This window comes from Oryctolagus cuniculus, chromosome 11 (assembly GCF_051225735.1).
Source record: "Oryctolagus cuniculus isolate XC-2025 breed Fujian yellow rabbit chromosome 11, ASM5122573v1, whole genome shotgun sequence".
Classification (NCBI taxonomy): Eukaryota; Metazoa; Chordata; class Mammalia; order Lagomorpha; family Leporidae; genus Oryctolagus; species Oryctolagus cuniculus.
This window is the reverse complement of record NC_142877.1, coordinates 98,813,851-98,840,727: the sequence shown is the minus strand read 5'-3', so window position 1 is coordinate 98,840,727 and position 26,877 is coordinate 98,813,851. Positions and strand designations below refer to the sequence as shown.

The 26,877-nt window shown below is 47.7% G+C and overlaps 2 protein-coding genes across 11 annotated transcripts in view; one reads left to right on the top strand and one right to left on the bottom strand.

The window, feature by feature from the left end:
* Window positions 1–83: 83 nt before the first annotated feature.
* On the bottom strand, window positions 84–26,793 carry AMDHD1 (amidohydrolase domain containing 1). 2 transcript variants are annotated; one of them, XM_089308807.1, is made up of 9 exons: window positions 26,672–26,793; window positions 19,146–19,252; window positions 18,197–18,261; window positions 16,311–16,588; window positions 14,316–14,541; window positions 10,836–10,960; window positions 3,277–3,370; window positions 2,058–2,218; window positions 84–877 (listed from the first exon to the last, which is right to left on the bottom strand). In XM_089308807.1, the coding sequence occupies exons 3-9, from the start codon at window positions 18,200–18,202 to the stop codon at window positions 790–792; spliced, it is 978 nt and encodes a 325-aa protein (XP_089164933.1). In that variant the 5' UTR covers window positions 18,203–18,261; window positions 19,146–19,252; window positions 26,672–26,793; the 3' UTR covers window positions 84–789. The 2 variants fall into 2 exon arrangements, with proteins under 2 accessions (XP_089164933.1, XP_002711256.3); XM_002711210.6 differs by lacking the exon at window positions 26,672–26,793 and adding an exon at window positions 25,788–25,948.
* Window positions 25,912–26,877, top strand: part of CCDC38 (coiled-coil domain containing 38) — a 70,520-nt gene continuing 69,554 nt past the window's right edge. For 2 of the 9 annotated variants that reach the window (XM_089308800.1, XM_089308805.1), the window contains exon 1: window positions 26,055–26,143. In XM_089308800.1, the coding sequence (XP_089164926.1) occupies window positions 26,113–26,143 (31 nt within the window). In that variant the 5' untranslated portion in view covers window positions 26,055–26,112. The other 7 variants (XM_089308797.1, XM_089308799.1, XM_089308803.1 and 4 more) reach the window with 7 other exon arrangements.

The following is a 26,877-nucleotide window of genomic DNA, read 5'->3' as shown; positions in this document are numbered from 1 at the left end:
TTGTAGTCATCCGCCTTTGTTCTAAAAACTCTAATAGACAACACTGCTAATCTACTCCCAAGGTTGCAAGGAAACAACAGTCATAGTGATAGCAAACATTTATTGAGAGCTGGAAAATCTTTTTTATACAATTGTAATGTGAAGAATCAAAAACTTGGAAACAATTTTTTAAAATTACATCATTAGGGTGGGTCAAAATGCATCCACTGTAGGAAGGCCCCTGTGTTAAAAAAGACAGAACCTGGACTGTGTTGTGAAGCTTCACTGTCAAGGTTGAAAAGACACTCAGGATGGAAGGACTCCCTCAGGAGACATGAATTTGACGGACGAGCATGTAGGAAGGTCAAGTGCGTAGGGAAAGCAAATACTGTTTGCTTACTGAGAGAAGGCTCCGTTTCACCTCATTCTGGGGCCTGTCACTTGGATTTCCTTCCTTCCCCCAGTGTGCCCTATACGTGGTCTAAAAGCTGAGATTTGAAATACAGACATAAAATGGAAATGTCAAGCCAAGCCTGCTTCTGTTAATTTTCAGACTGTTTGCAATTGATCCTGGTGAGATAATGTGTTTTCATAACATCATCACATTCATTATCTGTTCATAAGTCCAGGTGCACATGTTAAACAAAACAAAACAACCTCTTGGGTTTCTGAGGTGGATTAACAAAACACTGGAATATATTCAGGTTTAGGCGACGCAGTTCTGATAAGCTACTGCAGTATCTAACTTTTACTATAACCTATTGGCTTACTTGATACAGTGGAGGTATCTTTTTTTTTCCTTCAGATCTATCACTTTTTATAGATGACTTTTCCTTTAACTATAACATATTCAATTAATTCATGATGTCCTCCAAATTGGTAAATCAAATGCTCCCATCTAGAAAGAAATCAAACATCATTTCAATGCATACAAATCAATGCCATCACTTTATCAATAAATGCTAATCTAAAAAACACATTCTCAAAAACTGACTTAGAGCGGGTCATTGATGTTTATGCCTTGTTTTAAAAAATAAGAATACAACTGGTCAATAATAAATCAAACATCGGTTAATAATATTATTTAAGTACTTGATCTTAAAATATTTGCTTCATGAAGGGATATGTGAATTATAAGATCAGAATTATTTTCCATAGAGGAGTTTGGTTTCTACCATGGGATAGAGTTATAGGGCTACTCTCCACTGTTGAACATGAGGTTCAAGGGCCCCAGTAGGATTTTGATGATCAAGGAGTCATATGATTTACACTTAGAGATATGACTCAAGTTGTCACACAGAAGGGGCAAGTAGCAACACTGTGGGTGAATAATAAGAAACCGGGGTGGGGGGGTCCGGTTCACTTGGTTAATCCTCCGCCTGCGGTGCTGGCATCCCATATGGGCACGAAGTTTTAGTTCCAGTTGCTCTTCTTCCAGTCCAGCCCTCTGCTGTGGCCTGGGAAGGCAGTGGAGGATGGCCCAAGTGCTTGGGCCTCTGCACCCACATGGGAGACCAGGAAGAAGCACCTGGCTCCTGGCTTTGAATTGGCGCAGCACCGGCCGGGCTGTAGCGGCCATTTGGGGAGTGAACCAACAGAAGGAAGACCTTTCTCTCTGTCTCTCTCTCTCACTGTCTAACTCTACCTGTCAAAAAAAAAAAAAAAAAAAAAAAAAGAAAAGAAAAAAAAAGAAAGAAAGAAAAAAACCAGAAACAGGAAAAGTGAGTTAGGCTTTGGGGATCTAGCAGGTATCAGAGGCCAGAGAAGGAATGAATGAGCACCAGGGAGACACCCTGGAGCCAGAACAAACAGGTCAGAAGCCAAGGGCCCAAGTTCAAAGCCTAGGTAAACAGAGCAGGAAGCCAGAAATACCTAAGACCAGTGAAGAGACCTAAAAACTTGCAGTTTGGGGCCTGGAGGTAAAATTCCTGGTTGGAAGAGGATGAAGGTAGAGGCGAGTGGGTAGTGTCTGAGTCTCCACAGAGCCTTCTGCTAATAAATAGTGGAAAAGGGATTTCAACCTCATCTACGTGTCACAGTGGGCACAAAACGAAACAGCAAAGCCGGAGAACACTCACCTGGATGAATTGATGATAATGAGATCTCCCTGTTTGCCAACTTCCAAAGATCCATGTGTGTGAGACTTTCCCAGGGCATAAGCCGCATTGATGGTGGCAGCAGCCAAAGCCTCAGGCATGGACATCCTCATGTTGACACAGGCCAAGTGCATGACTATTGGCTAAGAGCAGCATTGAGAGGAAGCAACAGGATGGTAACTGCTATTCACGGTGTTTCTCAACACAGCACAACAAATAAAGGTAGTTAAGTACACAGGTGGAATTGGATACAACGCTAGGGGGAAAAATCTAAATTTATATACAAACGTTCTCTGTGGGGAGCAACTCGGACTAGACTAAGTTACTGGAATTAAGACTTATTCTATGCATCTGCTCTCCCACAATATGGTGCTGAAAGGGAGTAAACAACTTCTACGAAGCTGCCTCCAGTTCGACTGATAAGCTGCAGGAGCTGCTCCTGCTCCTGACTGGAGGAGAGCAGCGTATTCGGCGTGTGGGTAGCAGAGTTGGGATTGGTGGAAGAGGACTATAAAGGAGGAGAGAGACAACATGCACCAGGAACATCTATCTGAAGGAACACCTGAGGAACATCTGGGCAGCCCCCGAGAGAGCCGGCCGGTGGTGTGCCGCTCCCCCGCGGAAGTGGGGAAAGTGGCAGGGGGAACCGCCCCTCCACGGAGGTGGAGGGGTTGCCAGCCAACCCGGGAAGGACCAGCAGCAAACCCGGGAAGGGTTGAGCAGACGAAAGAACAGCACAGGGTCTAGTGTCGTTCCTCCGCAAAGAGGGGGAGCGATAGTTCTCATCTTTGGAAACAACTCCTTTATATAGTATATTTAACATTGACTTGAAACTTTTCAAGACCACTTCCTGTGTCAGATGGAACTTACCTGCACCCTTACTTATTAAAACCTCTTTGTTGACACTATTTTTTGGAGAAGGAAAATGAATGAACTGTAAAAGCAGAATGATAGAGGCTGACTCGGAAAATAACACAAATAAAAGCTGCTCTCCTGTCTCCGTACCTGGAGGCATCCATGTGGTGCAGGAAAAAAATTCAATTATCTATTACCTACACGTTTTTCTTGTGTCACAGAAAAATAGTTTAGATTATCTACATTTTTAGATCTTTATATTTCTTAACACCTAGAGAAATAGTTTTAAATCCCCTATATGCTCGGTAGATACCCTGCTCAGAAAGGCATGAGAAAAAATAATTACCATTGAAAAGCAGTAGGCGTTAGGGTTGAAATCACTGCCCAGAGCGACTATTACACCTTCATCTAACATCTTCCTGGCTTGAGGCTGCTTCAGTCTACAGGGAAGAAGAAAAAATGTCAGTCTCTGGGGATGGGACTCTTGCAGAATAGATGTTGATAATGGAAGAGAACTTGAAATGTCCAACCCCTTCATGTTCTGGAAGAAACAAGCTTAAGGTTAAGTAGTGGAGCCAGACAAAACACCAAGAATCTAATGTGTAAAATGTTTGTGTTTCTTCCTGGATTAGGCACTGCCCTGACATCCTTGACAAAATATTCTTTATTCTTCAGGACATACTAAAAAGTTACATCAAAGGTACACACAGCTGCATCCTAGTTAAAGTGATAAGGACAGATTTAATTCAGTAGTAACCACTGCAACAGAAAAAAAGGAGCTCATGTGAACTGAACGCTGCAGAGGGAACTGATGTTTTAAAAGGAGTACCAAGGCCAGTGCCGTGGCTCAATAGGCTAATCCTCCACCTAGCAGCGCTGGCACACAGGGTTCTAGTCCCGGTTGGGGCGCCGGATTCTGTCCCGGTTGCCCCTCTTCCAGGCCAGCTCTCTGCTGTGGCCCGGGAAGGCAGTGGAGGATGGCCCAAGTGCTTGGACCCTGCACCCCATGGGAGACCAGGAGAAGCACCTGGCTCCTGCCTTCAGATCAGCGCAGTGTGCCGGCCGCAGCGTGCCAGCCGTGGCGGCCATTGGAGGGTGAACCAACGGCAAAAAGGAAGACCTTTCTCTCTGTCTCTCTCTCTCTCTCACTGTCCACTCTGCCTGTCAAAAAAGAAAAAAGAAATTAAAAGGAGTACCAGGGGCAGGGAGTAGGGAGGTGGAGGCAGGGATTGAGCAGTTGGGAAAGTAGACAATTACAGAAAGCACTTGGTTGATGGCAGCTGGGTGTATGGGTTCATTAATTCATCAGGAGAATAAACAAACTTCCATCTTTAGAACAGGAGGCAGGGGTGTAGGTTAGAGCAAGGTGCTGGGTTGGAGCAAGAGTGAGTTGTTTCCTCGAATGTTTGCCCTTCAAAGAGACGGCTCTCGGGGGCAGGTGCTGGCACCGAGGTGAAGAGGTTTCTTGGGACACCCAAGTCCCAGATTAGAGTGTCCATGCTCAAGTCCCAGACCTGGCTCCGGTTTCCTGCTAACGTACACCTTGGGAGCAGGTGATACTTGGGCCCTCACCACACACATGAGAGATGTGGATTGAGGTCCAGGCTCCTGGCTTTGCCCTGGCCCAGCCCCAGCTGTTGTAAGCACTTGGGTAAGTGAATCAGTGGATCGGAGTTCTGTCTCTATTTGTCCATCTATCAATAGATTGATAGATCAGTGTATCATCTAGGTCTCTGTTTTTCTAATAAATAAAATAAATGAATATTTTTTTAAAAAAGAGATGGTTTTCAGGTCCTTGAAAAGAGAGTTCCAGGTAGTAGAAGATTTGTTATCTCCAAGGGGCAGAGAAAGGACTTATAATAAAGTTTTTAAGTTATCTGCTCTGAGAGAGGACTCAGGGGCCTGTCTGTCCATCCATAGGTTTTGGGCTGAAACAGTCAAGTCTTCTGAGCCTTCTTGGGCAGGTGCTCTTGGGGGAGGGTCGTCCTTTGGAGGGGGAAGCAACTTCCGAGCTGTCAGAAACTATGCCAGAGACGGCCGCAGTCTCACAGCTGTGCTGGCTGGCGAGAGGGGATGAAATCACTTGAGCTGAGGGTCTGAGGCCTGGTGGAGAAGAGGACTCAGAGGAGCCCACCCAGCGCTCCGCCCTGGAGAAAGTCGTTGTCAGGTCTGCTTTCTGGGAAGCCTTCCCGGCGGTGCCTGTAGGCCTCCGCCTCCTCCTGCCCCGACAGCGCCTGGCTCCTCCATGTCGCCCTCCTGATGCCAGACTGCTGCTGTTTTGGGACAACGGCTCCAATGTTCGGTGCCCTTGCTGAGCCAGCTACTGAGTATCTAGCCTACTGTGCCCGCCCCTGGTGCCGGGAGGTCCAACCAAGCCTGAGGACCACGGGACAGAGCGTTTCTTTTTATTCTAATTTCTTTGTCCCAGGCCTAGCCCTGTTTCTGACTAATGAACACTTTTGCCTGAATGAATGAATGAATGAATGACACCAGGAGGGAACCAAATGTGGCAAAGAGTGGAACACGTTTACAACTGTACTCAGATTAGTTAGGCTCTGTTTAGGTTTTCAGTGAAGTCCACCCAGGCTGGCCTTAGGGCCCTCCACAAACTGAGCCCCGCCTTCTTCCTTTCATCACGACCCTGCCTGATGCTACACTCCAAACACGGGGGTTTTCGATTTGACCTGTGTGCATCTGCAGAACGCGCTGATGGTAGCAGACCCAGCTGCCACCCAGCTGTCCACTCTCCTTCCTGCTGGTTACCCAGGCGGAAGTACGCACCTGTCCAGAACTTCTGTGGGCCCAACTGTGTGCAAGTCCCTAGAGACAGGGACCCAGGCTGTCCTATTAGCCACTGCATATCTGATCTGCCCTCGATAGAGCAGCCAGAGAGTTTGCCAAAAAACAAGTCAGACCATGACGCTGTGCTGGTAAAAAAAACATTCCAGTGGCTCTCTGGGGTCCAGACCATGGATTCAAAGTCCGACAAAGTCTGTCCCTCCTCTGACCTTGCTCCTACTGTCCCCTCCTTCGTCAGGTGTCTCTGTGGCCTCGCTTGCGTTTTGCTGTTTGTTTTATTGGAGAGACAGACAGACAGAGTTCCCATCTACTGATTCACTCCCCCAGATGCCTGCAACAGCCAGGGCTGGGTCATGTGGAAGTCAGGAACCTGATGACTCGGGCCAGCACCACTGCCTCCCAGGGTCTGCACGAGCCGGCAACTGGAATTGGCAGTGCGGCCAGGACCTGAACCCAGACATTCTGGCATGGGACGTGGGTGTCTCAAGCGGTGGCTTAACCGCTGTACCAGATGCCTGCGCCTCTGGCCCCTCTCTTGTTCTCGGAACACATTCCTTTCACGGCTCACTCTCTGTCCAGACCACAGCTCCTTCCCCAGATGGGGTTCACCCCTCCCTTCCTCTCAGCCTCTGCTCACACACTGCGTCATCAGAGAGGCTCCCCACCCTCACGACCTGGAAACACAGCCCTTCTCCCCAAACACGCTATACTCACCCCTCACTTTGATTTTTAAAAAAATTTATGTATTTGAAAGCCAGAGATAGAGAGAGAGAAGGAGAGAAAGAGACAGATCTTCCATCTGCTGGTACACTCCCCAATTGGCCACAACGGCCAGGGCTGAGCCTCCAGGTCTCCCACGTGGGTACAGGGCCCCAAGCACTTGGGCCATCTTCCACTGCTTTCCCAGGTGCATTAGCAGGGAGCTGGATCAAAAGCAGAGCAGTTGGGACTCGGACTGGTGCCCATACGGGATGCAGGTGCCACAGGCTGAGGCTTAGCCTACTGTGCCACAGCACCAGCCCTATCGCTTTGATTTTTGTTCACAGCACTTAGCACCATCTGATATTTTATATATTTACTTGTTTACCTGCACCATGTCTGTCTGCCCATTTAGAAAGCAAGTTCCTGGAGCACCAAGACTCGGTTCATTTGTGGCTCCAACCTGACCACCGAGAGCAGAGCCTGGCATCGAGTAGGCCTCTCTGCTCGCGTTGTACTGACATGTAAAACAATGAGGCAGCGGGGGTGCTGTGCTGACTCGTGCCCCTGTGGGAGTCCTGGTCTAGCGGTGATAACTGGCAGGACCACTTAAAGCAACGTTTCCCAATGAGGATAAGTAGGAGCAGAGTGTGTGAAGCGGAGTGAGAGGTGAGGAGAGCGCATACAGCACCCACCCCTTACCCTCGGGTATGCCCCAAGACCCCGAGGATGCCTGAAACAGAACCCTACAAAGTCAGCATATAAATTCATACATAACTGAACCTTATAATAAACGTACTGACCCCTAAACATTCATATATAAATTCAGTAGCATGTCCTCATATATACATATATATGTATAAATATATTCACACACCTATGACAGTTTAATTTATAAATTAGGCAGGACACTATTAACAATACTAAAATAGAATAATTATAACAATATACTATAATAGAAGTCATTTAAAATATATGCATTGCTTATTTCTGGGATTTTCCATTTAATATTGTCGGGCTGCAGTGAACAGCGGCTAACTGAAAACTCTGGAGCAAAACTGTGGCTACGTGGTAGACTGCCACGGCTGCCAACGTCCCTGCCAGCCATTCCGAGGGCCTCCTGTCCCCTTCCAGGACTACTTAGGGGTTAAGGAGTGAAGTCATAAACACAGTGAGGGAGCGCCCTAAAAACAAACTAAGGTGACGGAAAGGGTATACACCATCATCCCTAAAAGGCACGATGAAAGGAGGCCGCGGAGTGGCAGGAGGGGCTCTGACGGAAAGATCTGAAAATCTCACAGAACAGAGAAGCAGGCCAGGGAGAAGAGTGGGGCCTTCCCTTGACTGCCCTTGCTGTCCACACAGACTGCCACCCCGACCTGCACAAAAGGCAGACAGCAGCTGCCGCTGGCATAGGAACAACGTTCATACATTAAAAAAAATTTTTTTTGACAGGCAGAGTTAGACAGTGAGAGAAAGAGACAGAGAGAAAGGTCTTCCTTCTGTTGGTTCACCCCTCAAGTGGCCGCTACGACCGGTGCGCTGAGCCGATCTGAAGCCAGGAGCCAGGTGCTTCCTCCTGGTCTCCCATAAGGGTGCAGGGCCCAAGCACCTGGGCCATCCTCCACTACACTCCCGGGCTACAGCAGAGAGCTAGACTGGAAGAGGAGCAACCAGGACTAGAACCCAGCGCCCCAACTGGGACTAGAACCCAGTGTGCCGGTGCCACAGGTGGAGGATTTGCCTAGTGAGCTGTAGCGCTGGCCAAAAAAATTTCTTTTTGATTATTTGAGATAGATAACAGAGAGACCTTTCACCTGCTGGTTTACTCCTCAAATGCCCACATTGCCCAGGTCCAGACCAGACCAAATCTGGGAGATAGGAACTCAGTCCAAGTCTCTCCTGTGAGTGGCAGGGACTGAACCATTTGAGCCATCACTGTTGCCTCCAGGGTGTGCATTAGCGGGAAGCTAGACTTGGGAGCCAGAGCCAGGAATTGAACCCAGGCACTCTGACATAGGATGCAGGCATCTTCTTTTAAGATTTATTTTTTATTTATTTGAAAGGCAGATGGGGCCAGCGCTGTGGCGTAGCAGGTAGAGCTGCCACCTGTGGTGCCAGCATCCCATATGGGCGCCGGTTCGAGTCCCGGCTGCTCCACTTCTGATCCAGCTCTCTGCTATGGCCTGGGAAAGCAGTAGAAGATGGCCCAAGTCCTTGGGCCCCCGTACCCACGTGGGAGACTTGGAAGAAGCTCCTGGCTCCTGGCTTCGGATTGGCACAGCTCCGGCTGTTGTGGCCGCTTGGGGAGTGAACCAGTGGATAGAAGACCTCTCTCTCTCTCTCTCTCTCTGCCTTTCCTCTCCCTGTGTAATTGACTTTCAAGTAAATAAATAAATCTTAGAAAGAAAGGAAGAAAGAAAGAGAGAGAGAGAGAAAGAAAGGCAGAGTTACAGAGAGAGGAGAGACTGAGACCTTCCATCTGCTGGTTTACTTCCCAAATGGCTGCTGATCTGAAGCCAGGAGCCAGGAGCTTATTCTGGGTCTCCCATGTGGATGCAGGGGCCTAAGCATTTAGGCCATCTTCCGCTGCTTTCCCAGGCCATAAGCAGGAGAAGCTGGGTCTCAAACCAGCGCCCACATGGGATGCCAGCATCGCGGGCTGTGGCTTAACCTGCTGCACCACAAGGACAGCAGCATACAGGCATCTTCACCAGTGTCTTGAACATGAGACAGAACACCTGCTGCAAGGTTCAGATATTTAATGCTGAAGGATCTTTCTGTAGCACAGTCTCTGATTTTTGTTTCATGTTAAGAGATTCAAAGTGAGTTAAAGGAAATCTTCTATGTTTTAGTTTTTGTTTTTTGTGGGTTAATTTTTTGTTAAAAATTTATTCTTTGGGGTAGAAAATTAACCAAATTACATATTGATTGATGACTTAGGTTGAAGGTTATCAAGATTTGTAAGAAAACCAACTGGTCATACTGTTACAAATTATTGATATTTCTTGATGATAGTCTACATTGCTTCTACTCTTTAATAACTATAATTAAAAAACTATAGGATATGTATATATGTGAAATCAAAATAAAGTTGAGGAAAATCACTGAAATATTCCTTTCTTGAGGGATATCCCTTTCTCAAGGAATGATTATTTTTCCTTTTAAAGATTTATTTATTTATTTGAGAGACAGAGTTACAGAGAAGCAGAGGCAGAGAGTCTTCCATTCTCTGGTTCAATCCCCAGATGGCTCCAATGGCTGGAGCTATACTGATCCAAAGCCAGGAGCCAGAAGCTTCTTCTAGGTCTCCCTGCAGGTGTAGGGGCCCAAGGACTTGAGCCATCTTTCACTGCTTTCTCAGGCTACAGCAGAGAGCTGGATGGGATGCCAGCACTGCAGGTGGCAGCTTTACCTGCTATGCCACAGCACTGGCCTCCTAGGAATGAGTATTTGGTACAGCACCTATGTCACCACTTGGGACACTCTTGTCCTTTATGGGAGTGGCTAGGTTTGACTCCCAGCTCCCGCTCCTCATTCCAGCTTCCTGCTGATATGCTCCTTGGGAGGCAGACAGTGATGGCCCAAGTAATCCGACCCTGTACTCATGGGAGACCCAGATTGAATTCCAGGCTCTCGCCTTTGGCCTGGCTCAGCTCTAGTTGTGGGCATTTGGGGAGTGAACCCATGGATGGAAGATCTGTCTTCCATCTATCATTGCTCTGCTCATTCAGATTCTGAATACAGTCGGTCCTCAGTATCTCTGGGTCCACCTTTGTGAGCTCTACCAACCCTGGGTAGAAAATATTTGGGGGAAAATGCATCTGTACTGAACTTGTATGGACTCTTTTTCTTCTTCCTTCCCTAGGCAATACAGTGTAATAACTGGTGATGTGGTGTTTGCATCGCATTAGGTACTATAAGTGCTCTATGGGTGACTGACAGTACCCAGGAGCGTGTGCATACATTCTGTGCATCTGTACGTAAGGGACTTGAGCACCCGGAAGGGGGTCTGGGATGAATTCCCCCAGGGTACTGAAGGATCAGTGTACTGATAGATACCCCTACCATCTTACAAATGTCTTTAAGAGTAAAGAGCCTATATCTTTACTTTCTCATCATAAAAACACTGCATACTGCTTATTTAAATTGAAAAATTCCAAATCTGGGAACAAAAGGAAAAAGAATACATCCCTTTTCTCCAGAAGCCCTCCACTCAACAGCGAGGGGTCTAAGCGCCCTCCTCTGGGAACTTACTTGGGAGCACCACTGCAGAGCTGGCCCCCTTGTGAGCTCAGCACTCTTCCTCTGCATCCTGAACACAGTGATGGGACCATCTGCAAGCTCAGGCTCCTGGGAAGAACCTTTCACTGCCTGGCAGCTCTGTGTCAGGGTGAGACACCTTACCTCAGCATGTAGGCCGTGGTGGGCAGGAGGACGGCGGAGGACCTGGCCACTGCCATGGCCGCGATGCCTTCAGCACTCACTTCCTCCAGGTGGCTGATGGCTTGGGCTCCCAGCTCAGCCCCAAGCTAAGGGGAGCAGGCAGAGGGGGACAGATTCAGCTAACAGCAACAACAAACCAATAAAGCATAATGAAATTGTTTCTCCTTCCAAAATCAAAAAAGTAGCCCTCCATCAAGATGTTTTGTCAAACTACTTCTTGTCAACACAAGCCCTCAATGGGAAAAGGGCAAATGGTGGCCATTCATTTGAAAATCAGCTTGAGTGCTTCTTCAAATGACATAACAAGAAAAAACTGTCTCACACAGTTCAGTGACTACCCTAAGTAAACACTCACTGGTACAGAGACTCATTGCTAAATATGCGATGAATTGGAACATTTCATCACTAAGAATGAAGAATAAATGAGAAGAATGACGTAAATTAATTTTTAAAAAATATTTATTTATTTATTTGAAAGGCAGAGTTACAGAGAGGCAGGGTGGAGAGAGGGAAAGAGAGAGGAAGAGAGAGAGACAGAGACAGAGACAGAGAGAGAGAGAGGTCTTCCATCCACTGGTTCACTCCCCAAATGGCCACAATGGCCGGAGCTGGGCGGGATTCAAAGCCAGGAACTAGGAGCTTCTTCCAGGTCTCCTATGTGGGTACAAGGGCCCAAGGACCTGGGCCATCTTCTACTGCTTTCCCAGGCCATAGCAGAGAGCTGGATAGGAATTGGAGCAGCCAGGACTTGAACCAGCTCCCATACTGGATGTCAGCACCACAGGTGGCGGCTTTACCCACTAAGCCACATCACTGGCCCTGAATGACATAAATTCTATTCTCAGAATATTGGAAATTGTTTTTCTTGATATAGTCAGAATCAAGTATTAATAAGCTATCTCTTATGGTCTAAAACTAACATACAGTGATTAAATGTTACTGCACTTCGAAAAAGCTATTCTTAAACACAAATGCCTTCAGACATTTTCTGAAGCAAAACTTTGAGTTTTGTGGATCAGAATAAAGCTCAGAATAATAATGATCATAAAATCTAATTATTAGAGCACATAAAAGCATAATACAGTACACAAAATGTACCATAAAAATACATTAAAACATAAAATGGTATTTTGGAATTCCACTGCACTCAGTAAAAAGGGAACAGTTAATAAAACAAGCTTTTAAAATATAGAATCAGGGTTAGCGCTGTGGCATGGCGGGTAAAGCCAGCATCCCATATGGGCACCAGTTCGAGTTCCGACTGCTCCACTTCTGATCCAGCTCTCTGCTATGGCCTGAGAAAGCACTAGAGGATGGCCCAAGTGCTTGGGCACCTGCACTCACATGGGAGACCCAGAATCAGGTCCAGCTCTGGCCGTTGTGGCTATTTGGGGAGTGAACCAGCAGATGGAAGACTCTCTCTCTCTCTCTCTTCCTCTGCCTTTCAAATAAATTAAAAAATCTCTTAAAATAAAAAAAAATGTTGAATCATATGTACAATTGGGGAATACAAATTGAACTTGGCTTTTTACCAGATAAAAAATTGGGGCTAGATGGTTAGAGGAAAACCAAGACAAGGTACTCCTGTGATGATAACGTAAGCATTGCAATAAAGTAGGCTGCATCTCAAGTTCAAATCATAGCCTTTATCCCTAACTGGACAAAACTTCTCTCACACACACAGACATGCAAATGCTCCAGGCTGAAAGGTGAAGGGTTAAGCATTCCAAGGAAGGGAAAGCAGACTGATACTTGATGTTATGCTGTGACCCTGGAAGTCTGCAATGCTCATTGCCAAGGCAAGGAGGGGCTGACCCTCTCATAAGAGCTTGTTCAGGTTCAAGAGTAATTTGGAGGGGGTTTGGGGGAGCCTGATGTTCTACAGGACAGACTATGTTCCCCAAGAGGAGTTTCTTTCTGACCTTGGAATCACTTTCACTCTTGCAAACTTGATTAGCTCATTCTGGGTATTGGCCTCTATTGATTTAATCCATCACTCTCTACAACCAAGGTATCTTGCTCATCATCCAGCTTGCATTCATTCAGCAAACAGTCAAGAAATATTTACTTATGAAAGGCCATCTGAACTCTAGGTGTTGTTCTGACCTCTAGGAATGGGGATACGCAAGTAATGGGTGCAATCCCCAGTGTGTTTATAGTCCAGCAGGGATGGCTCAGTTAGCCCAGTGGGATAAGGACAGGGACAGGCCATAACTTACTCTTGGAGAAGTCTGGGAAGGAGTCCATGAAAAATGGTAGCTAAGATTAAAACATAGAATGGAGGTAGAATTAGCCAAAAAAAGAGAGAGTTCAGGTCAGAGAAACAACATGGACAAAGGCATGGGGTTTTAGCAGTAGTTTATGGTGGCTAGTTCATGGTCAAGAGGGTACAGGAGGTGAAAATGGTGACGGAGTATGGGCCAATAGAGAGACAATCAAGGGCTGGGAGCCTGACAAGTCATGTGTTGGGTTTGGAGTTTGTCCTAAGAGTACTGATCAGGATTTTTGCGGTTTTAAGCAATGGAAGGGAAGGATTAAGAGGCACTGAGAGAATGGATTAAAGTGGAGCCAAGATTGGACACAGGGGGACGGCTGATGCAGGAACCCAGGTGAAGGTGAGAGAAGTTAATCCAGGGCTACTAAGGAGGAGGACTGGGAAGGCTTGGTGGTTGGCTGAAATGTGAGGGGGAGGAAGGAGTGAAAACGATGTTCAAGGGTTTGACTTAGGCAACAGACAGATGATGGTGTTATTCACCAGACAGGGAACCCAGACCAAGATTTGGAAGTGGTATGAAGAGAGCAAGTTGGACACGTTATGGTTGGGGTGCAGGTGAGGTGCCTGCATTGGTGTTTACACCCCAAGGGCTGCTGTTTATTTAGCTCCAGGGTTTAGAGGAGAGAGGCTTCGACTCACAACTGCAGGGACCATCTTACTCGCTGCTGGATTCTCAATGCCTGGCGCAGTGCCTCGCACACGGCACACACTTCAATAATGGTTGAAAGCATGATTAATGAATCTGGGCAAGATATGTGGACTGGGAAATTGTCCCTGTGGCTGCTAATTGTCTCTGTTCCACCAACATGCATCTGCTTGTCTCCCCGAATGATCCTAGAAGCTTCATGGGAAACTAGTCTACTTTGCCAGTGTGATTGTGTATGACCACAAATATGAAGTGCATTTAGCATAGGAGATCACAGAAGGACTTCCTTTCCTATTAATGTCACCAGTAGATGGTAACACAAAGAAATAATCAACAAAAAATTAAGTCTCCAAGAGAGGTCAGAGCCAACTCGACCCATCCACTTATTGTCCAAACAAATTTCCCTATTTTCTATCTTTTCTGAAGGCTTCTGCTAACTTTGAAAAAACAAATTCAGTTTTCCACTGCACGGATGTGAAGAATGAGCGTGGACAAAGGGGAAGTCAAAGGTTGACCATACCTCGGCGGCCTTCATTGGGTGAAGTTCATCCCCATGGAAGTTAATCTGCAACCCGATCTCTTTTCCACTCTGAAGAATCCTTCTGGTGGACTCAAGGTCAAAGACACCCTTCTCGCAGAACACATCTATATTGTCAACGTGTATTTCTCCCTTTCTGCCAAGTTCTTTCAGCTTTGGGAGGTGGTTACTGACAATGTCAGCAGCAGCTTCCGAGGCGGTTTTTCCTCTGAGAGAAGAAAATGAGATTATCATAGACAAATATATAGAGTAATGGAGAGCTACTCAGCACTTGGAAAACCTGGAATACAGTACAGGTAAAAGACATCAAACCTCAGGAAGGTAGAGGAAGAATCAAAGCTACAACTCAAGACTCTATTACCCACATCTGCAAAGCAAAGGCCTCGTGACTTCTGTATGCACCGACCCAACACAGAGACTCTAACACCTCACTCATTCCAGCACAATGGCGCTGCCTTTGGCGATGCCAGTAGGGCCACCAGGCTGAAAAGCTGTCTTCCTGCCAAGGACCCTCAGAGGGCTTCCCTGGTAACCCAACTGTGGTTGCCTTCCTTGGGTCCTGTCTACGGCCTTGCCTTTATCTATCTCCATAATTTATCTGAGGTTTCCTGCCTCACCATCAGGGGCCATGCAGGAAGATCTTAGGAGGCCCTGACATTGCCTCTAGAATTCTGGAGTAGTTCTGTGTTAGGAAGGGCTGTGCTCTTGAAGTCAGATAAACTTGGAGCTTGACCACTTGCAGCCTATGTAACTTGGGAAGTGTTATTTCACTGTTCTTTGAGCACAGGCTTTATCAATGAAGATTAAGATGCAAAATTCAGAAGTGCATTGGGGAGCAGGTGGTTAGCAGTGAAGATGCGTGCACCCCACATCAGAGTGCCTGAGTTTAGTCTTGGCTCCAGCTCCTGACTCAAGCCTCCTGCCACTGCAGACCATGGAAGGCAGAGGTGATGGCTCATGTAACTGGGTTCCTGCCACCCACATGGGAGACCTGCATTGAGTTCTCGGCTCCCAGCGCTGGCCCCAGCCCAGCGCTGGCCTTTGCAGGCACTTAGGGAGTAAACACAGATGGGAGCTATCTTGCTGTCTGTCTCTCTCTCTGCCTCCCAAAGAAACAAACAAAAAAGCTTAATTTCAGAAATATAAATGCTAAAAGTTTTCAACAAAAATTACTGAAAATATTTTCTACATAATTTATTCTCTGAATTTTGAAGTTTAATGTTTTTAGTTCCTCTGCAGATAAATATTAACACAAAAATTTATATTTCTAAACATGATGAATATAGTTAATAACAATGTATTGTATTCTTGAAAATTGGTAAAAGAATTGATTTTCAGTGTTTTCACAGAAGCTGATAGGCTACAAGGTGTGACCTATCTCCTTGGATTTCTGGAGAGGAAAGCCATGGTTCCAGAACTAAAAGAGCTAAAAGAAAATTAATGCATCCCAGGACCAAAAGGAACCCAGAACAAGGAAGATGCAGACCCAGAAGGAGACAGAGTCCTGCAGTAAAGCCACGTGGAGAAACTATAGAAACGAAGGGAAGACTACAAAACATTTAGGACAATTGAAGTGTTTTCTGTTGGGTGAACACCACCAGGCGCCCTTCTGAGTCTCATCTAGGTTGCAAGGTGTGATCTATCCCCTGGGTGTTCCTAATCCTCTCTAAAGCGTTTTCCTATTATCAGGGGAAATGACTCCATTGCTGACTTTGTTGGCTCCTGCTTTCTTGCTAACCCAAAGAGCTCAGCACATCTCCTCCGCTTTCTTCATTACAGAACTCCAACTCCTGAGGCTCACAGGCTCCTCCCTAACATCTCGTGTGCAGGATTATTGGCCATTAGAAGCCAAACAGCTTTCCACAGGCTTCTTTCCTGGGCTCCCAATGCATACCCAAAGCGCTCAGCCCCGGACAGCGCAGCTTCCCTCCATCCCCGAGCCCTGCGCACAACCCCAGCCCCACCAGCTGAGATTACTTGGGCACCGAGTGAGCCCCGCAGTAGGTGGCCGAGATGCCCATGTCCAGCTCGCGCCGGGCGCGCTCAATCACGCGCAGCATCTTGAGCTCCGATTCCCAGGTGAGGCCGTATCCGCTCTTGCATTCCACCAGGGTGGTCCCTGCCCTCAGCATGCACCGCAGCCGCTGCTGCAAGGAGCCGAAAAGCTCCTCCTCCGAGGCTTGGCGCGTGCGCTCCACGGTGAAGTTGATTCCTCCTCCAGCCCGGTGAATATCCATGTAGGTGGCTCCTGCCAACTGAACACAGCGCTTACCCTTAGGCCGGGCAAACCAGTGGCGTTGCCCACAGCTACTCCCAAGGATCACCTTACAAAATGACGATGAGGTGATGTGTCACGGGTACCAACCCATCAGGCCAGAAAGGATGTGCATAGACCTGGAAGCCCCTACTTTGCCAGGTGCTGGATTGTGGGGAGCATGGCAGGGGTGAGGAAGGGGGAGGGACAGGGGTGCAGGAAGAGATTGGAGTGGCAGAGTTGGGAGATGTGATGGGTTTTAGAGCAGCTGCAATGAAAAAACTGGTATAGGAGTATTTCAATATCTTAACAACCCAATTGCCCCAGTGTGTACCATTTGGGTCTCAGCCCTGCCTACCTCCCTCGGTATTATCAAGGACACAAAGTTTGGGCGATTTAGGGAACCTCACTAGAATTATTCAAATCTCCACTAAAGAGACCCAGGGCAGTTTCCATGGCTCAATATTTGGGCACCAGAGCTTGAAGTCTGACTGTTGTCACTCAAGCACTATTTCCTGGGGTCCTGCTGGGCTCCACTTACTCCGGGCGTCTAAGAGTGTGGTGGGAACAAAATACACAGGGCTGAGTCTCCCAGCCCGAGCTGCCATCTGGTGTCTGCCACTCTCAGTCAACTCCCTTCCCTTCCCTGGACCAGACTCTCTCTAGTTATATAAATATGAAAGCACATGAATCTCTAAGGATGCTTTTAACTCTAAAATTCTGTGATTCAACAAAATTTTTAAAAACTTTTTTGAGAGGCAGAGAAACAGAGAGCCAGTATCTACTGATTCACTCTCCAAACGCCCTAGGGCTACAGGTGGGAGCCAGGAACTCAATCCAGGTCTCACACCTGGGTGGCAGGGACCCAATCACTTCTACCTCCCAGCTCTGCATTGGCAGGAAGCTGCATTCTAGACCCGAATCTGGGAATCAAACTCTGATGCTCTAATGTGGAATGTGGGTGTCTTAGCCACTAGGCTAAACTTGCATCCCCTAAAAATAATTTTTAAGAACCACCAGCTCTAGTTTGTTGAGAAAGGTACATGACAGCTAAAGAAAATAAATTTTTTTTCTGACATAATCCAATTCGGCTGCTAGGATGCATGTCTTCTGTTTTGTAAACAATGTGGAAACAGCTCCGGCCAGGGATTTAGAAGTTGGCTACAATAGTATATGACTGACACAAACTACAGTTTGTGGTTCTTAATGTTTCATTTTTTCTAGAAAAGAGAACAATATACGACATTTTAGTTATTAGTACCATATTTTTCCACATTTGGCCGCAATGAATTGTGATTTTCAAATTGTTTCTTGGAGTACTTTCAAAGGCTCTTAGAGGCAGTGGTTTGGAATGGGGAGAAGGGAAAGGAGAAAACAGCTCTGCTTTAAAAGGATTCTCAGCTAAAACTTTCCAAGACTATTGCATTTAAAATGATTGCTAGTCCTGTACATAATGTAAAGATCTGGGGCAGTTACAAATAAGTTTTTCACACCTAGGCAAGTAAAAATATCCATTAAAAAGATAGGGTGGCGTGTGTGGCAAAACTTGACAGCCTATTAACTTTTTAGGAAAGTTTTATTTTGCTTTGCCATTCTTTGCTGCAGTTACCTTCATCGCAAACTCGTGAACTCTTTCACCGGCCCAGACGGGATGAGTGTGCGCATCCACCAAACCTGCAATCGGTAAATCAGTCATCTCAAAGTTAGGAAATGAAAAGCCTTTGTGGCAAGCACACTACACCATGGTGCTCTTAGGAAAGCATGACGGTGGCCATCTCTCTGGGAGGAAGATGCGCGAGTAGGAACTTGTGGTTCTCTCAACAGAGACAGCTCATCTACACCTCTCTGCAAGGCTGTTGGAGAAGATTCTCACACAGAAGGTAACTCAGCATATTGAAAATATCCCTTAGTGAAATACATGCAGTTCTTTTTGCTCAATATGTCTATGATGACCAAATAAGCTTTTACAAACCCATCAGTTGAGCACAACCAACGAATGTGTCACCAATAAATAATTCAGGTACAAAAACAGAATAACATGATCCCCTCCCCAACTTTGAGAAGGAAAAAATGTGAGATCAGAACAATGAATCCATCTTCAAGAAAAAAATGTATCTCAACTAAAAAGAAACTATGAAGCAACCAGTTGGAACTTCTCACTATCCAGGTATAATTTAGTCAAGCTTGTCTTTCTGGAATACTTAAAATACCTTAGGGAATAAATGACTCATTAATGGTTCTGATTGGACTAAAATCAAAAGTCTCTATTCCTGTTGCTTTTTATTATATTCAATTTTTTTTCTCATAATATTTCACCCTGGCTTTGTCTCCTGACCCTCAAGAACCATAAGATAGAAACCCTTCGGGACTGACATTGTGGTGCAGTGAGTTAAACCACCACCTGTGGTGCCATCATCCTACATGGGCGCTGACTTGACTCCCAGCTACTTCACTTCCATTCGGCTCCCTGCTACTGTGCCTGGGAATGTAGCAGAAGATAGCGGCAAGCTCTTGGGTCCCTGCACCCACGTGGGAGACCCACATGGAGAAAGAAGTACCTGGTAGGATACATTTCCCAGAGCAGTCAATTCTTTCTTCAAAAGTTTCTTCAGCAAACTGTCTTTGGATAGCATCAGCAGGACCAATAGCTTTTATAAACCCATCACTGAGAAAGAAAATCAAGAAATAATTACTAAAGCTCCAGAAATGTGAGAAACTCAACTAGCAATTTAAAATGGTTCTGGGTGACTTGGTATCTGTCATCAACATTTATTGTGTTTCCTTCTTGAACTTGAGTCTTGGAAAAGTGCCTGTACCCATATTCAAGCCAAAAAGCCATGTGTAGCACAGACTGCTAATTGTTCCCCAGGATCAATGTTCCCTTTTCCCACAGTGATAGGATGCTATGCTTTAGCTAGACACAAGACCACCCAGAATAAAGACTACATTTCCCAGCCTCCCATTAGCCAGTGGTGACCATGTGACTAAACTCTAGCCAATAGGATTGTTTTCTTTTCCTGTTCTTATTGGCTGGAACACAAACACCATAACTAGAAATGGAGCAGTCATCTTGTCTCATGCACAGCAGAGCAAGATAGAAGGGGCCCGGATGCCAAGGACTGGCTCTGCAGAGTGCGCTGAAGCCTGCCTCTGGATCTACCCAGGACAGAAAGAGACTCCTGCTATGTTGAGTCTTTGTTACTCACTGTAAACCAGTGCTTCCAGACTTGAAAGTCATTCTGCTGAGAGCTAAAAATGTTGTGGGCAGTGGGGGCGGGATGGAATTCTGAAGTGGTTGGAGTAACCTAACAGGATACAAGGGTGGAGGAACGGATTCCCCAGGAGAAAAACAGCTATCATGAAAGGGGAAGAAGAAATGATGGAAAGACCAACCTAGGGGTAGGATAAAACCCTAAGTTTTGAAGTTTACTTTAGCATCCCAGCTGACACTTGTTGTCACTGTTAATAGCTTTTACCCAGTCTGCTTAGTTAGGCTGCCACTGTGCTGTGAATCTTACGGTGGGAAGATGGCAGGATTGGGAGTTGACCTTTGAACAGGAAAGGACGTCTCCTGGCATGAAGCTGTATTACCCAGGATCAAAAGACAAAAGAGCTGATCAACTGTTCTATGTGGAGAGTTAATGACTGGCACAGCTTTAAGAAGGGTTGTTGGTGTTTAAGTGAGGTCAAACCTAAGAAATAAATCTAACAGCCTCGATCGTGTGGGAGGAGAATTTTGAGGGCACTGGATCTTCTTCCTGTCCCCACCAATCACATGCTCATCTACCTTCTAAGAATGCCTGGCACTCACTCACTGGTGGATTCCTGCTTACCACGTTTGAACAAAGGCATGCATCCATGGACAGTTACTGAAAGAAGCTAGAAGCACTCCCCCAAAAGTATTTTCTTTCAGGTAGTCATTAAAAATTACAAAGATTCAGCCAGTGCCGCGGCTCACTAGGCTAATCCTCCGCCTGCGGCACTGGCACTTCGGGTTCTAGTCCCAGTTGGGGCGCCGGTTCTGTCCTGGTTGTTCCTCTTCCAGTCCAGCTCTCTGCTGTGGCCCAATTGCTTGGGCCTTGTACCTGCATGGGAGACCAGGAGGAAGCACCTGGCTCCTGGCTTCGGATCAGTGCTGCGTGCTGGCCGTGGCGGCCATTTAGGGGGTGAAACCAACGGAAGGAAGACCTTTCTCTCTGTCTCTCTCTCTCTCTCTCTCACTGTCTAACTCTGCCTGTCAAAGAAAAAAAAATTGCAAAGATGGTGGTGGGCATTGTGGCGCAATGGGTTAAGTCACTACTTGCGTGAACAACCACATCCCCCCTCAGAGCAGGATTCAAGTCTTGCCTCCACTTCTGGGCAAGCTTCCTGCTAGTGTGTGTGGAGCAGCAGATAATGCATCAAGTACTTGGGTCCCTCTCTGCCCCATCAGAGGCCCGAGCAGAATTCCAGGCTCCTGACTTTGGCCTGGTCCAGCCCTGGCTGTTGTGCACATTTGGGGAGTGAACCAGCAGATAGAAGACCTCTCTCTCTCTCTCTCTCTCTCTCGCCCTCTCTCTCTTCCCCTATCATTCTCTGTTCTCTCTGCTCTTCAAATAAATAAATAAACTTTTTTAAAAATCACAAATATATGTGGTAGTGCTATGGTGAGATTTTTACTATTTATTACTAAGTGGGAAAAAAGATACAAAACAATATACAAATTCCTTTTCCAAAATATTTTTAGATGACTCTATTTTCATGGGAAAACATCTGAAAGAAGAAATACCTAAATGTTGGCATTAGTTCACTAAATAGTAGGTGGAGTTTAGTGATTTTTTTTTCTTCTTAGTTCATCTATAGTTTCTCATTTTTTCTACAATGAACATGTATCACATGTACATTTTAAGGACAACAAGGAGCAGGGATTGTGTTACTGTTTTTATCAGCTTTCTATTTTGAAAAGTTTAGGAAGAACAATCCAACAGAATCTTTTGGAATTAGTAAAGCAAACTAGCAGGCTAACTAGGGTCTGGTCTTGTGGAACAGCGGGTTAAGCCAGAGGCTGTGATGCCAGCACCCATACTGGAGTGCTGCTTTTGAGGTCCGGCCGCTCTGCTTCAGATCCAGCTCCCTGCTAATGCGCTTGGGAAAGCAGCAGATAACGACCCATGTCCCAGGGCCCCTGTCACACACCTGGGAGCTCTGCACAGAGTTCTGGGCTCCTGGCTTCGGCATGGCCCATTGTACCATTTGGGGGAGTGAACCAGTGGATGGAAGATCTCTAACTCTCTCTCTGTAACTCTGACTTTCAAATAAATAAATAAACTTAAAAAAACCTAGGTTAGAAATGAAAGTGTCATTATCCCTATGACAACAGTCATGATGATGTTTGGAGGAGGAGGATGCTTCTGTGAGTGGCTTTCAAGGTGCTTCCTGAAAGTTCAGAGCCAATGCATACGTTGTTACTGAAACGTGCAAACTGCCCCATTTTGCAGATGGACAAACCTGACACTTCTGGAGACCCCTCCAGTTGGATTCAGCAGCCCTCCGCACCTGTCTTGTAAGCCCACCGCATGCACAGCTCCCAACCTTCGCACCCCCAGACTGTCATGATTCTCTTTTCATGCAGCTTATCCCCCCACTAGACTGTGAGCTCTTTGAGAGAACCAGATCTGAACACAAACTTCTCAGTACAAGTTTGATAAGTTCTTTATTTTTATTGCATTTTTGAAGATTTATTTGAAAGACAGAGTTACAGAGAGAGGGGGAGAGAGACAAAGAGAGGTCCTTCATCTGCTGGTTCACTCCCCAAATGGCCACAACAGCCAGGGTGGGGCTAGATTGAAGCCAGGAGCTTCTTCTGGGTTTCCCATGTGGATGCAGGGGCCCAAGCACTTGTGCCATCTTCCACTGCTTTCCCAGGTGCATTAGCAGAGAGCTGGATCAGAAGTGGAGCAGCCAGGACTCGAATCGGTGCAGGCGGTGGTTTTTTTTTTTTTTTTTAATTTGACAGAGTTATAGACGATGAGAGAGAGAGACAGAGAGAAAGGTCTTCCTTCCATCGGTTCACTCCCCAGATGGCTGCTATGGCTGGCGCTGCGCTGATCCGAAGCCAGGAGCCAGGTGCTTCCTCCTGGTCTCTCATGCGGGTGCAGGGCCCAAGCACTTGGGCCATCCTCCACTGCCCTCCAGGGCCACAGCAGAGAGCTGGACTGGAAGAGGAGCAACTGGGACTAGAACTTGGTGCCCAAATGGGATGCTGGCGCTGCAGGCGGAGGATTAGCCAAGTGAGCCACAGCACCGGCTCCAGCAGGTGGTGGTTTAACCCACTCTGCCACAGTGCTGGCCCCAAGTTTGATGAGTGGATAAAATGATTCATTGTCCACCTGGCTCTTTATGGTGTCTAAGAGTAAAGTTGAAACACTCATTTATTTTTCCTTCAACACTTTCCATTTTTGCCTATTCTCTGCTCTGAAGTGTGAAAACAAATGGTCCTTATGTATGAACCTATATTCTCATTGCCATTTTTTTATTCCCTTAGACATTTTCATCTTGGTTTTAGCCTTTGGATGGGACACTTGTAAAATGGATGATAGTTTCTGCTTTTGTTCTGTCACTTTCCAGGAGCTTCTTCAAGATTAGCTATAAACTATGCACACACACACACACACACACACACACACACATGTGTTAGCTATCCTTGGGGCAGGCATTTGGCCTAGCAGTTAAGGCACAAGTTAAGACACCCACACCCCACATCAGAGTGCCTGAACTAGATTCCCAGCTCTAGCTCCTAGCTCCAATTTCCTGCCAATGCAGATTTGGGAGGCAGCAGTGATGGCTCAAGTCATTAGGCTCCTGCCACCCATATGTCAGACCTGGATTGGGTTCTCAGCTCTTGGATCCATTGTGGACATTTGAGAACCAGAAAGTGAGAGCTCTCTTTTTTTTTTTTTTTTTTTTTTTGGACAGGCAGAGTGGATAGTGAGAGAGAGAGAGAGAGAGAGAGAGAGAGAGAGAGAGAAAGGTCTTCCTTTTTTGCCATTGGTTCACCCTCCAATGGCCGCTGCGGCCAGCGTGCTGCGGCCGGCGCACTGCGCTGATCTGAAGGCAGGAGCCAGGCGCTTCTCCTGGTCTCCCATGGGGTGCAGGGCCCAAGCACTTGGGCCATCCTCCACTGCACTCCCAGGCCACAGCAGGGAGCTGGCCTGGAAGAGGGGCAACCGGGACAGAATCCAGCGCCCGGACCGGGACTAGAACCTGTGTGCCGGCGCCGCTAGGTGGAGGATTAGCCTTTTGAGCTGCGGCGCCGGCCGAGAGCTATTTATATACTATTTTTTAATTTTTTAAAAAGATTTTATTTATTTGAAAGAGTTACACATGGGGCTGGCACTGTGGTGTAGTGGGTAAAGCCACCACCTGCAGTGCCAGAATTCCATATGGGTGCCGGTTCAAGTTCCGGCTACTCCAGCTGTCTGCTGGATCCAGCTCTCTCCTATGGCCTGGGAAAACAGTAGAAAATGACCCAAGTCCTTGGACCCCTGCACCCATGTGGGAGACCCGGAAGAAGCTCCTGACTCCTGGCTTCGGATCAGCACAGCTCCGGCCGTTCATTGTGGCCAATTGGACAGTAAACCATTGGATGGAAGACCTCTCTCTCTCTCACTTTGTCTCTCTCTCACTTTCTCTGCCTCTTCTCTCTGTGTGTAATGTGCTCTCTCTCTCTCTCTCTTTAAGGATTTATTTATTTATTTATTTGAAATCAGAGTGGTTCCAATCTAGACAGGTATTTTTTTTTTCAACCTTCTAAGCAAGTGTGTGAGTCTGTTAACTGATTTTAACTTTTTTTTTTTTTACAGTAACTTCCATGAGGGCACTTCAAATAGGTCATGGAAAATAGATTTAAAGGCTAAGTATATTTTGATGAAAATTTGTGGAATTCATGCATAGTTTTTTCCTAACACACATTCCCCATGAACTTTTTGAAGACTCATTGCATGCATGGATTTCAAAATTTTTTGCACCAAAATAAACTTATCTTTTATTTATTAATGCTTATTTATTTGAGGAGAGAGAAACACCCATCTGCTGGTTCACTCCCCCAAATACCCATAATGGCTGGGTTGGGTCTGGCCAAGCAGGAGTCAGGAACTCGAGGCAGGACTCCTACAGGGTGGCAGTCACATGTTACAGACATTCGCAGGTTGGGCCTTTGGGAGATGAGATGAGGTCCTGAGGCTGGAGTCCTGGGATGGCATTAGTGACTTCCTAGGGGAAGAGGGAGCCCACTAGCTCTCTCTGTCTCACCAAGTGACGCCAGGGCTGAGCTCCTGGGCTTCCCGAGCTCTTGAGCTGAGCTAACTGAGTCTCTGTCCAGGTATTTCCATTATAGCAAGACAAGACGACGGGCTAAGACGGGAATGCTGGGAATGTTTTCATCCCTTTATTAACTAAAGACAAACACACACACACCCGCAGTTCCTGCAAGCTGTGCCTTCCGCGACCCTGATAAGCACGGGTCGGTTTGTGACCCCGATTCATCTTGTGCAATTCCTACGCCATGGGTCCTCTGACACAAACCCCTACCCAACCCCCTTCCAGGTCACCCTCCCAAACTCTGTTCTTCTGCTCCCATCTGGCAGGAATCTCAGGAGCTGAAGAGAGAAGCGGCTGAAACGAACCCTCCTTTTTCTGGCGGCCAAATCCTAATTTCCTATCGCCCAAAGCCACCACCATGTCAATCCATTGCCTTTTAAGCTTTAGGGTACAGACCACGGGGTGGGAAAGGTACTTTTTAAAAATTCTGGTCTCAGAACTCCCTCCCTAGAGATGCTGATCCAAAAGTTTTGGGGGCTAGGGAATGGAGTCAGAACTCTCTTAATAATAATTAGTATAATTATCATCACAGGCTATCTTGACAAAGGTGGTCCCCCGTGTCACACTTCAAGAAGCACTGGAAAGAACCCCAGCTCTTTCTGGTTACTGGACAAGGACCCTTAACCAGCTGTGCACCCCCAAGATGTTCAGCTTGAGCGCTTTTTCTCCCCGAATGAAATCCAAGGCAGTTAGGCGAGTGAGCCACAGGTGCCTAAGAGGCTGATCCGCCACGGTCTCCGCGCGCAGGGAAGCTCTGACCCTACCCCCACCCCGCCCAGCCCCAGCTGCAAGCGGGAGCCCTGGCCGAAGGGCGTCCGCACCCTGCGCGCGCAGCCCCTTACCTGCCCACCACCAGGCTGGCGCCCTCCAGCACCGCCAGGCTGCGCAGCGCGTCCCCAGCCAGGAAGCGCTCGCCGCGGGCGCACACCAACACCACCTGCCGCGCGTTCTCCAGCAGGAGGCGGTGGTCGCACGCCATGTCGCCGCGAGGCCGCCGGGCTCTGACCCGCGGCGGGAGGGCGCGAGTCTGCCGGCTGCGCTTCCCGGTCTGGGAGGGTGGAGCGGGGGCGGGCGCTCGGAGCCGCTGCCCTGGAGGCCGCAGGTGCGTGCTCCCCTCCCCCTCGGGCACCGCAACCACAATTCCAAGAATTAGGAACTGGCCTCGCCATGGCATTCCCTCGTTTTTTGCACATTCAGGGTAAACGGAGTAGACCCTGTGGTCCCTACGTTTCAGATAAGGAAACGGTAGCCTGGCCACCCGAGGAGATGGCTGCGTCGGCCACGCGAGAGGGGGTCGCGGAGGGCTGAGGGCGCCCGGGGAGCTGGAGCGCGAACCTGGGACCAGGGCGGCGGGAGGCACACGGTGGGGAGAGGGGCTCGCTCGCTCGCTCTCTGCAGGGCCCGCGGATTGGGGGAGGGAGGGCGTGCGGCGCGGGGGCTGCGCTCGGGTCCGCGCGACCTCGAAGCGGGGTGGTGGGCGCCGCGCACTCTGCGGTTGACCGGCGCCGCTCCCGGACCGGCTGGCGGGCGGGCGGCCCCCAAGATGAAGGTGACCCGGGCGGGGGACGGGTAGCGCTGAGACCGCTGCCTCAGTTGGTGGCTCTGCGGACCGTCGGCCGACGGCTTCCTGCGGGATACAGCTCCAGATCCAAACACCTGGAGGTGGAACAGGTGCGAGGTCCGAGTCCACCCCGCCCCACCCCCATCCGACCCGACCCGAACTGACCTGAACTGCGTCTGGGCTGGGGGCTGGGGGCTAGGGGCTGGAGGTGGGGGTCCGCACGCAACTGGCGGCCCAAGTTGGAGACGGGTGATGTTTGTTTAAGGAGGATGACCGTAACTCTCTCGGGTCTCCGCCTGCCTATCATTGGCTGGGAAAACACCGGCGGGCACCAGGTTTTGGTTTGATTTCTTGATTATCTTATTTGGCTA

Coding starts and splice junctions, on each gene's coding strand:
- AMDHD1 (XM_002711210.6), bottom strand. CDS start 25,924: ATGGCGTGCGACCACCGCCTCCTGCTGGAGAACGCGCGGCAGGTGGTG. Junction 14,542..16,310: donor GGGGCTCACTCGGTGCCCAA/GTAATCTCAGCT, acceptor TTCTTCTCTCAG/AGGAAAAACCGCCTCGGAAG. Junction 878..2,057: donor ATTATCATCAATTCATCCAG/GTGAGTGTTCTC, acceptor ATTTCTTTCTAG/ATGGGAGCATTTGATTTACC.